Source organism: Triturus cristatus, chromosome 3_1 (genome assembly GCF_964204655.1).
Source record: "Triturus cristatus chromosome 3_1, aTriCri1.1, whole genome shotgun sequence".
NCBI lineage: Eukaryota > Metazoa > Chordata > Amphibia > Caudata > Salamandridae > Triturus > Triturus cristatus.
This window is the reverse complement of record NC_140583.1, coordinates 680,642,465-680,655,049: the sequence shown is the minus strand read 5'-3', so window position 1 is coordinate 680,655,049 and position 12,585 is coordinate 680,642,465. Positions and strand designations below refer to the sequence as shown.

The 12,585-nt window shown below is 39.0% G+C and overlaps 1 protein-coding gene across 1 annotated transcript in view; it reads right to left on the bottom strand.

The window, feature by feature from the left end:
- Window positions 1–4,642: 4,642 nt before the first annotated feature.
- SYT12 (synaptotagmin 12) overlaps window positions 4,643–12,585 on the bottom strand; it is an 804,553-nt gene continuing 796,610 nt past the window's right edge. Inside the window, exon 8 of the mRNA XM_085644755.1 lies at window positions 4,643–10,897. Coding sequence (XP_085500881.1) covers window positions 10,724–10,897 — 174 coding nt within the window. The 3' untranslated portion in view covers window positions 4,643–10,723. The remainder of the gene's footprint in view (window positions 10,898–12,585) is intronic.

Here is a 12,585-nt window from a genome sequence, read left to right as displayed (position 1 = left end):
TATCATGTTAGCTACTGATTAGGTATGGTACTGTCTACGATTAATACTCCTGTAGGAATAACAGGCTTGAATCATCTGAAAATACTTTCTCTTAACGTCAAAGGTCTTAACCAGCCCGTTAAACGCCAGAAAGTGCTGGATTATGCACGGAGGCAAAGAGGTGATATTGTCCTGCTGCAAGAATCTAAACTTGATGCTCAGCAGTTTCATAATCTCAAGAATAAATATTTTGTTGAGGTAGCGGGTTCAGGTGCGATAGGGAAGAAAAATGGGGTACTGACACTGATTGCAAAAAAAGCTAATGTAGACTTGCTTTCCTCCACTACTGACACCAAGGGACGGTGGGTGACGACCAAGTTGTTTAAAGACGATACTGAATTCTACGTCACGAATGTATATGCTCCTAATACATGTGATCTGACGTTCTGGTCCGATCTAACCAAGCAATTAGAAACTATCCCCGACTCAGCCATACACATCCTTGCAGGGGACTTCAATTTACCATTTGATCCCATTTTAGATAGAGACTCCAGATGCTCCTTCCGGTGTAATAGATCTCATAAGGCCTTCACTAACCTGTGTTCCCGTTTTCAGTTTGTAGATACATGGAGGTTGCAGAACCCCGATGGGAGGGATTACACCTTTTACTCTCCTCCACATGATTCATTCTCCAGGATTGATTATTTATTTATTACTAAAAATGGAATACCCAGAATAGAAGAATCTTCCATAGAACCCAGGGTTTTATCCGACCACTCATGCATCTCCCTGTCAATATCCAACGTCAAATCGTCCACCCGACAATCAATATGGAGATTTAATGAGGAGGTCCTTGAAAAGGAGCAACATAGAGTAATGTTAGAGACCGCAATTAAAGAATATTTAAGGCATAATATTAGGGGGGACACTACAGACCTGACCCGTTGGGAGGCACTGAAGAGTACGATACGAGGAGTTGTAATTAAAATAAAATCGGCTATAAACAAAAACCACAATAAGGCGCTGGAGACACTGGAGGTTGAAATTGCGGGGTTAGAGAAGAAGCACTTGTTAGATAGGAAGGAAGAAACTCTGAATAAGCTGGCCAATAAAAAATACGAGTATAACAAAATAGTGAGTGAGAGAGCAGGGATCTGGCTAAATAGGAGGAAACAATTCAAATTATGTGAATCTAATAAGGCAGGGAAGAGCCTAGCCGCATACCTTAAATTCAAAATACAGAAAAATATGATAAATTCCATCAAAGACCAGGGAGGGACTACGCATTCGGATCCGGTCAAGGTGGCGGAGGTTTTTAAAAATTTCTATGAATAGCTTTACGCCAAAAATACAGAAGTTGTTGAGTCAAAAATTGCTGGCTATCTGGGGGAGTGTGATCTTCCATCCCTTTCTAATATGGAGCGCGACGAGCTTAACGCCCCCATCACGCTTCAAGAAGTTGAGTCAGGCATTAAATCATTAAAATGCGGTAAGGCACCCGGACCGGATGGGTTCACAGCCAGATTTTATAAGAGTTTCTCCTCTCTCATTTCACAACCGCTACTGCACCTATTTCAAGAAATTAGCTCTGTAGGTGAAGTGAAGGGCACGCTGTCTGAGGCCATCATTGCGGTACTTCCAAAGGAAGGGAAGGACCCAACTCTCCCAAAGAATTACAGGCCTATATCGCTTATAAATCTAGACTGCAAACTCCTAGCCACGATTTTAGCTAATCGACTTCAAATGGTCCTGCCCAAACTGATACACGCTTCTCAAGCGGGCTTTTTGAAACATAGATTGTCAAGTGACAATACAAGAATACTAGCTCATGTGCTCGAAAAAGCAAAACTGTTATCTACTCCCACTGTCGCAATTACACTTGACGCCGAAAAGGCCTTCGATAGAGTCGATTGGAACTATCTGAATGCGGTCTTAACTAAATTCGACTTGGGTCATTCCTTCACGAAGATGGTGATGTCGCTATATTCCTGTCCCACTGCTAGAGTTAGGGCTGGAGGTTCACTCTCCTCTGCGTTTCAGTTGCACCAAGGCACTAGACAGGGATGTCCGCTCTCACCTTCACTGTTCCTATTGGCCATTGAGCCATTTCTGCACCACTTAAGAGCTAATGAGAATATTGCTGGAATTCCATTTGGTGATTGTGTTATAAAACTGACCGCTTATGCGGATGATGTCCTAATCGTATCAGAAAGGGCGGAGGAGGCTATATCGGCCCTCATGACTACCATCGACGACTTCTCCAGGGTGTCAGGATACAAGATGAATAAAGATAAAACAGAGGTTAAAATGTTGAACAACTTGGGTAACAGGGAAGTTATGGGAAACTCTGGTCTGACGTGGCAGCCAGGTTGCTTTAAATACTTAGGACTGGAATTTGATAAAGATCTAATCACAACACTGGGGGTTAATGAGGACCTAGTCTTGAAAAAAATATCTAAATTGCTGGAGGGATGGTCACCGAAATTCCTTTCGTGGTGGGGTAGGGCGGAAACTCTAAAGATGATGGTGACTCCACTGGTGAACTATCCGGCTAGTATGCTTCCGATGATATTTTCGGAAGCCTTCTTAACAAAGATAGGGAGGCTGTTTGGTGAGTTCCTGTGGCAGGGGAAGAAGCCTAGGATATCAATGAAAAAACTTCAGTTATCAAAGGGCAAAGGAGGCCTGGGTCTCCCTAGCTTCAGGGGCTATCAGACGGCATTTCTCTGCAAACAAGGGGCACAGTGGTTGACTGAGGGTGCGGACTATACCCCGCTGTGGATCGGTATCGAAAAATCCCTAATTGGGGATGCCCCTCTAATGGCACTGCTCTCAATGGACCTTTCCCACCTGCCTCATTCCAGATACATTTTACTCAACACCAGAAGAGCAATGTTGAGGCTTGATCAGACTCATAAAGTGGGGTTGCTATGGAGAAAGTCTACCTTGATTTCCTTATGGTATAACCCATCACTTAAGATGGGAGGGAAACCCATACTGTGGGAGAGCTGGTCCAGGAAAGGAATTAACCTAGTGCGGGATTTATTTGAGGGGGGACACCCGTTGCCGTTTTCTTCGCTTCAGACAACTCACAATCTCTCACCAATGGACTTCTATGATTTCTTGAAACTCAAGGTTGTTTTGTCTCCTCGCTCCCTCAGCACGGCAGACCCTTGGCTTAAGACCCAGGTTCCGCGTTTTCTGAAATCAGGTCATTTTGTGTCCAAAATTTACAAATTACTCCTTCCTGAACCGAGCAGGGCACATAAGAAAAATGAAGCTAAGTGGGAATCTGAGCCAAACTCTACTGGTTTAGTATTTGACTGGGGCCTGATACATGCCACTGCCTTAACGAATAAGATCTCACCGATTTTAGCCCAAACCAAGTACATGCTCATTAATAGGACATACTGGACGCCAGAAAAACTCCATAAACTTCACTTGAGGGACAGTCCGATATGCTGGAATTGTGATACGGAGGTGGGAGACCTAACGCATATGTTATTTGGTTGCTCCGCGCTGGGTCCGTTCTGGAGGAAAGTGTTTGACTGTATAGATCATATTCTTAATTTCAAGTCTAAAAGAGAGTTCGTCTACGTGCTACTGGGAGTGTTGGATCAAGATTTACATAATGACAATGATCGTCAGTTGTTAGATGTTCTGCTCACTTTAGCTTGCAAAGTGGTGTTGTGTAAGTGGAAGAGCGCATCTGAGGTATCATTCAGGGTCTGGCAGGAATGGCTCTCGTTTTTAAGAGGTGCGGATAATCCAGCTTTGCACTCCTCCCCTTGGCGTGCTCCTCACAAGAGGCTATGGAAGGCCCTAGACAGATCTGCATTTTCATTTGACCCACCCTGAATGGAGGATAAGGATAGAGAAGAAAGGGCTACACACATAGGTAATAAGGCACTGGCTATCAGGGCGCCCTACCACACTAGCGCAAATGGACAATGATGTGCTGTCAGTGGTACCATGACATATTTCAGTCTTTCAGTCTTTTAGTCTCTTTACTTTTATTTAACTTCGCATGGTATTGCTAGTCCAGGAGTTAGTCAATGCTCTCTGATGTGAGGTCCTGACATACTGTTCAGTTCTAATGATTTCATTGTACCGATTGTGAAGAATTTGTATTCATATGTATCTGGAATGGATGTGTACCATCTACAGACTCACCAAGCTCAGGACTAGCGGCTTGTTATGTAACGAGATTTCATGTGTCATTTATTGTATGTCTTGTCTTTTTTCCATGCTTTTTTCAATAAAAAAAGATTTGAAATAAAAAAAAAGAATTATGTTAAGTGCACAAATTGATATAGGACTCAATTACTCACCTTTGCCAGTCTGCTGCTACTATACGCACATTAATGCTCTTTGGAACAGACTGGTGAAAAAGTTCAGTCACAGACTGTGCTACAAAGCTGTTTCTTGTAAAGCAGAGAGTGATAAATGGAAAGGCATCAGACCCTATACACCACGTCACCCCATTAAAATTCTGAATGTGTTGCTCTGTGATTACTCGGGGTAGCTCGTAAGTGTTTGTGGAATTCTTTAATTTGTTTTAGCATTTAAATCATGTATTATTTTGCATCAATGTGTAAATAAGTCTTAAACATCAGTATGCGTTCAACATTAGATTTATTTTATTTATAAGAATAGTCAGTACACATGAATTTCAGACATTCAATAAAATGTTCAATAATATCTCATGCACTTAAAAATGACATTTTTACTGAGTTGATATATCAGGTAATACAACTGATTCAGAAACTTTGGCACAGAGCACTGGTAGTAAATCCTGCAGATGTATGGTAGTGCAAAGCAGCATTGAGTTGGCTCTGTTACATGGTTTTCACTGTAGGAGAGTAGTTGAAAGCTCAAACTCAAAGATTTGAAATTCCTCTTGTGTTTTTACCAGTTACAAAATAGTTTTGTTCACACACACACGCATATATGTATTGGTTTGCACAATTGTGAAAGTATCTGTGAACATGTACAAACAAGACTTACAGTACAGTAGTCTTTTATAGGGAACCGCTGTAACACTGCAAGTACATCTTTCTGGAAGAAACAGTGCTGAGATACTTAAATTGAGCCCAGATAGAACGTCATCGCTGTTATCAAATTTCTCAAGGCCCTTAAAATTCACCTCACCAGGAAAAGCTGTTTAGACTACATTCACAAAAAGGTTCTTAAACACCAAGCCAAGCAGCAGTTGTCTCTACCTATTAAAATTAAGTAGTGGAATTAACGTGCTTCACTATCTGTATTTTTGCTCTTGTAATGCAATGAGTTATTTTCAAAGAACATTTAGAAAAATAACTAAATACTATTTTTATGTTACAATAGTTCAAATATATCATATTTCTCTGTGTATCTGTTTCCCTTCAAATGACTTCAAATGTATATTACAGAAGTTGTAACTTTTTGCGGAATTGAAAAGGTGTGGAACAAAATTTGACATTTTGTTACCTTGATAATAGTGTCTTTTTCACTCAATTAAATGAAAAGATCCACTAAGGCATTAAATCAATCAAATCCAAAATAAAACACCATTTCCTTATCCAAATGCCCAGAATAATTGAAAACACAGTCAGTCGGCGGAACCACTGTGTATGGCTATTCACAAATAGGTCGAAAATGACATGTTTGTTAGAAAATACTTTTGCAAAAGCAAGCATTTGTAACATTTCATCTTTCAGAAATATTTTCAAGAATTTGTAATTTTTTTTATCTTTTAGAAATATGTTTGCCATCAAAAAATGTATTTGTGACTCATGACATAACTAAATATGCCAATACGTCTACTGAATTAATTGAAATTATCCTTGAACCTTTTATCTCCCTTCTCTATTTAAGCTACAAGCAGGTTTTGATAATTTGGTGTCTAGGTTGTTGCGTTCTATAACATATGCTCCATTTTAAGACGCTTTAATGTTAATTCATTCCTAACATTAAAAATTAAATGTGCACATTAACACATCAGGCCATCATCAAAATAAACATTTACATTCCATTATATATATATTTTTTTTGTTATCTTAATAATATAAGTACTTATAAATGTAGTGTACCGTTTGAAAAGTTTTCAATGAGTCATTTTCCGGAATTAATGTAAAAAGGCTTATGATGAAGGAACTATAGAAGTTTTTAATACATTAAAGACATTTATAAAATATGAAAATATGCATGTCCAATTCAAAATACCCTAGGTTTATGTTCAGAAAACATTTATAATTGTGATTGGATGGCCACATCAGAAGACTATTTATTTAATATTTTAGCAATATTATGTCTAACAAAGTTCTGATATTACATCTTATCTTCCTAATAAATTCTGCCTCATCAAAGCCAGAGCTAAAATAGAAGCAATATGAGTAGAAAACATCGCATAATCCATAATGGCTTGGCATCATTTTACCAATATCAATTTGCTAATACTTTTTAAAACTGCAAATCATTTAAAGGTTTGATCCTGAATGTAACTGAAAAGCCTACATAAACAAGGGGCTAAACCTTTTTAGCATATCATTTCTAAAAACAGCTGCTGAATGCAGCTGTTTTAAGAAATTATTTTAATAGGGTATGTTTGAAGACCAAACCAGCTGATCTAGCCCTAATTATTAATAAGCATGTGGCCAGTTTTACCAAATGCTTTGTTAAACTGTCTCGGAGTGCCAATGTTGATAAACACTTAGCATGGGTACCTAAAGGCACTGAATAACGTAGATATATGAGGCAGTGACTTGCTCAGACATAGCTTATGTTTGTTCTAATCATATGACAAACTATAAACTATGCCAGTGCCTAAGAATACCAATAATCAGACGTGTCTGAGTTTGGCTGGGTTTCTAACTTGTCAGAAATGCCCAATTATAGCTTGTGTGTGTTACTGAGCATCTGTGCTCAAGTCTGGCCCGGCTGTCAAATGTGCCGATATGTCCAAGTCCTTATATGAGCTATTCGTCATTCCTTAAATCAATAACTACATTTATTTGCTTGCTTCAGGATAATCTCATATGCAGATTGCCTGATGTGATCTTACCTATGTAGCAGTGAATGGATTTTGTACATCTGCCCTTGGGAAGATTATTTCACTTAACATAAGAAAATATTTGTTCACCTTTCATGTTATTTGTTAAATGCCACTCAAAATGACTGTAGAATCATCTATAACTTTGCCCTTTCATTTTCAGCACTCTGCCATTAGCACGATTGCCCATTACCGTCTTCTGTCACAGCTTACACCATGTTGATTTAAGACCTCTCTCAGCCCATTGATTGAACCTGTCTTAGAATTTGATCACAAATCATTGGCTCTGTCTAAATGTATTTCTATTGTATCGGCCTCCTTTTTTTTCAGAAAACCATGGTCATGCATTGTAGCTTCCTCTCCAATACTGAAAGTCAATGAAAGAATTTGTTTTGTGGTGACATTAAGGCATCCTAATTCTGTGTTACTGACAGCAAAATTCTGACTTCTGTGTATTTATGTGTGTATTACCGAGATTAAAGAAGCATCTGCTAGACTGGTCTCTGGCCTCAGATGATGGAACCAGGGCTCTATGGTGCTATGCCTCCCAATCAAATACTTATTCAAGTTCAAGTACCTATGCAATGTATGTAATTTGCTATACACAAGGAACAAAGTTACTTTGCAATTAATTATTCTGTCTTAACCAGACCCAACCAACTATATCGACCATTGCCACCCACCTAGGCATTCTTAACAATAAGTCTGCTGGCCACTCATTTGGAGTACCAGCAGCATTCATAGTCACTGTCTAACATCGGGAATGCCCTGCTCAACCCCTGGCGTTCTGATATTAAGAAAATGCACGAAGATCCAACCATTCTCCCAAACTTGTATCCCTTCTTCCATCCTAAAATAGATCCCTCTGTCCTTCTGAGTTAAAGGTCAGGCTAATCATTTTATCTTTTCCTTTATGTATTCTGATGTTATAATCCTTAACAACTCCATTTAAGCAGCCACAACCTAGTGGCTTTGTATTCGTAATTGACAAGCATAAAGTGCAGCAACACCACATTGGTGGTATAAAGAGACATTATAAATAACAACATTAATAAATATTATATATTTGTATATTTTGTGTGCTCTGGCAGACATATTTATTGATATAAATATTTGTATATGTGTTTATACAGAATATTCGTGACAGACCACACTGATCATTTCCACAACATAGTGCCCATCTACAATAGAATTCTATACAAAACAGTAGTGGGATGTTAGTACGAAAAAACCCAATAATCAAATCGTTTTTGCACCACTATTCCTACAGAGATGTTGTTTCAAATTTGAACCCCATGTGTCATCATTAGAATGAAAGTTGTGAAGTATCCTATAAAATTCTTAGGATTGGTCTCCAAATCTATTTCATTACAACATCATGTATAAATAGGCACAATGTTTCCAGGGGTTGGAGAGTCAGTCTTCATTTTTGCATAATTAGAAATCTGACACAAAGTTTTAGAAAAACGTTGAAAATTTGCCTAAGCTGAATTTATGGTTTACTTGTGTGTAATTTACGTAAAATATTGTATGTCTGTGTAAAACAAGCCTTACGTCTGTATACCTCTAACGCTTCTTGCATTAGCTTCTTCTCCATCGCAGAGGGCCTGTCATTCTATATTTCCAAATTCGAAACAAATCAGTATATTTTTTGTAGGAGCAGAGATTGTGTTAGGTAAAGTTAAAATGGTTCCTTGAGAAATCTTCAGTAGTCAAACTGAGAGCGTTGTCAAAAGTCGAAAGGAACTGAGCAGTATAGAGAAAGATAGAGGCAGGAGCAACAATACAAAGTCAGTGATTGTACATACCCCATAGTTTAAATCTGTACCTCGTGTACTAAAACCCTAGAAATAAGGTATTTGATGCCTGTATTAAGAAAATGACTGCGGTAAATTCATCTTGTAATACAGACAATTATCACAGCATATCACAGCATGCCACAACAAAAAATTAGGTATGTTTTGGTCATGTAAAACCAGAGGTAATTCAACATCCTAATAACACTCCTTGCAATAGCTTCTTCCTCACCCAAAGAAAGAGAATTCATGGTAGTAACAGAGTACGTTCAGCCACATTACTACGTCAGTTATTACATATGCCCCATGGTTGAGCACAAACAAAAACAGAGCTCAAACTTTCTGTATATTGAGCAGTGTAAAGAAACATTAGATATATATTCTGAGTTAAATCTGCACCGCACATGCTAGAGCTGTATAAATATGCTGTCTTTGGAATGATACGGGTGCCAACAATATTACTGTAGTAAATCGAGGGAATAGTAATACATAAATGTATCATACCACACTAACACACCAAAATTTTTGTTTTTTTCAGGTCCAAGAAGGTACATACGAAAAAAAACAACGTAAAGGCATGACACCTTAAGCAACCATTAGTGTGTATTTGCCCTTTGGCATCTCTGGCTTGATAGCCATGGCAAACAGACCGTATATACTGTATGCTTCATTCCAAAATGTTCTCGTGAATGCTCATGGTATAAAAAAGTGACTTGAATCAGTTTGTGTTCACAAAAGGTTACTAAGAGAAGCACTAGATATATTTATACCTACATTATATACATCATCTACGTGTAAATAATTATTGCTTTATTTATTTTTAAAACCTTTTTGCAGACATCTTAACATTTACAAAATATGTACATTTAAAAATGCTATAGGGGTTTGGCAATAAAAAAGAAAATGAGAACACATGGCAAGTGCAGGGTATACACATATCAAATATCCTGAAAAACATAATAACATTTCACTGTGTAATGTTCAATCTTATTCCAAGTCTTATAGTGAAATTCCAAAGTGTTAATTGGATTGTTGGAGTTGTAAGGGATTTACCCATATGCGAAATTTCATGCAGTGTTTAAGTTGAATCTATACAACAATAAAAGTAAATTGCTGTATTACTGAGTGCCCGCCTTCTGGTTGCCATGGGTTAAATGTCAAGCGATATTTGTTCTGCCAACTACTAGTGCTAGGGGTAGATGAACTCTAAAGTGTTTTCTCTTTTCCTAAGACATGAGTTTGAATCTAACTAGATAAATATGTGTTTATGTTGAAGACGGGCTTAGAACGAGATATGGTATGTCAAAAAAGTATTTAGAAGTGTTCGGACACATGGGGGTAGAGTTTTGCGGACAGGATACTCCGTTGCAAACATGGCAGATTTCACCACAATATTACAAGTGGATTAAATATAGCATATGGCACATATAATATAGTGGGCAGGATATCTGTCATGTTTGATGGCGTACACCCTACACCACACTCTAAATAAGGCCCATTGTTCTTACATAACAGATTTGACTGACTATTCCCATATTGTTATGAGTATGAATGCTGCCCTGCCTAAAGAATAGCAGAACACAATCCCATGCTTAAGTATGTAGCTGACCAGTGTTTAAAATGGCGGATCAATGCACATCAAAATATCTGTAGCATGTCATAGTAGTCAGTGGCATGTTATACAAATCTAAGTATGATAAGGAACCATAATGCGTTTAGTTAATTTGCGAAAAGGTAATACCCCTGATTTCTTTCCTTTGAAAGTGCATTCTTTATCCATGAAACTCTACTCAGATCCATAGATTCCAACTTTGAGAAAGGTGTAAATGATATGGCAATTTCATGCCATAGCATGTTGTATACACAATCATAGTTACAGCTTTCTAAGTACGTAGGCACCGTGCACAAGATTTCCCAATCAATTTCGTAAGACGGGGTGCCACATTGACACAGGTTTCCTCAAGGTCGCCAGCATCTGGTTCCAGTGGGTCATGCCCATTCCGCTGACTGCAGGCCCAATGATGACATGGCCAATATTGTCCGTTCTTCCATCATCAGCGCACTCTGCTACTGTTACCCTTAGTGACAGATCCTGAAAAGCATTAAAAAATGGTGTTATGATCCTCATGTTTAGACAACTGGAACTGCTACTCAAAAACACAAAATGAGCGTACTATTGTCCTCGCAGTTGTGGCTGTTTATATCACCAAAATGTATATGTGCACACCCATAAAAAGGAATAATGCAGTAATGTGAACAGTGTGAACTATTCACAAGCTTCAAAAATGTAAAACCTGTCCGTATATGTTATATCAAAGTATAATGTACACAACACATTCTCTCGTGACACACAGTGAGAATATCACATGATTTTCCAACAAGCATTGGCAAAGCCAATGGGTAATTTTTGGGTTTGGCAGTGCAGACCTATTAGCTATGCGAGTGTCTTTTATCAATGTTGTTCAGCAAACAATGGCAACAAGAAAAAAACCAAAATCAACCGTGCCCCAAAATGTGTGATGATGTATATGCATGCCCATGTCACAAAAAATGCACTAGCGTATTTCATGACACAGCAGGAGTTTTGTTTTCATTTACCATTCCAAGGTAGATGATGCCCGTCTTGGAGCAGTACTTTGAAAAAAATATAAAAAGTGTGCCAAAGTATCTTTTATTTGAGAAAGGAGCAGGCTGGCAGTCGGCCTGGGTCATTTTACTGCTGCACAGTCACCGAGGCAGTATGTGAGCAAGTCCTGTCCCTCTGCTATGTCTCTGCCAAGTTACTGCGGCTAATGTTCTCTCCCAATCTCCCTCGTACCTCTTTTGGGCCACTGTTGTGTGATTCCCATTTAGCTTTTTCCCACTACAGCATGAAGCATGGGTTAGCCTTTTAACCCTCTGGTTAACGTCACTTTGAGTGAGTGTGTTTTGCTCTTTCACAAGGAGGACATCTGCACACACCTAGGGCCAGATGTACGACCACCCAATTTGTGACTCCCAAATTGCGCCACAATTGCGAGTCCAAATTGGGATGTACAACAGTGTCAGAGACACTGTTAGCGATTCCCAATGGGGTCATAAAATGCAGGCTCCTGAATGTTAATGAGCCACTCGCAATTTGCGACCCCATTGGGAATGGCTGGCCCTCCCTGGGATGGTGGCCTGCTGGGCTCAGCAGACCTCCTATTTGCAACTCCATTACCACCCTCTTGAAGAGGGTGGTAATTTGCAAGTGTTTTGTGACCGCAATTGCGGTCGCAAAACATTGGTACAAGGCTTTGCGGTCGCTATTAGGAAGGGAACGCCCCTTCCTAATAGCAAGCCGCAAAACCTATTTAGTGAGTAGCAAATAAATTGCGACTCGCTAAATAGCCTTTCTACATGGCCCTGTAGGTTTTTGCTTGCGTAAACGGGTCGCAAACCCGTTTGCACATGCAAAAATGTGTCGTACGTGTGGCCCCTAGTGCCTGAGTTGCCTGATTTCATAGTAGGACACATTTGAAGAGGGCATGGGGCACATTCCAGCTTTATCAGTTCTTGTCGCCTCCCAATGCTGTTGTAAATTCCTTTTATGGTGGACTGGTGGTATTTCATAGCATACCATATTGTGTGCCTGGATTCGGTTTCACCAATGGTTCTTTAATAAACTTTGCCCAAGAAAAAAGCTAACTTTATTGTGTTTATTTTGCATCACAATTACAACAGTTGTATTTGAACATAGTTGGGGTGTATTTTGAGTTTTAGTATCCAGTATTTTATACTGTGAACCTTCTTTCATTC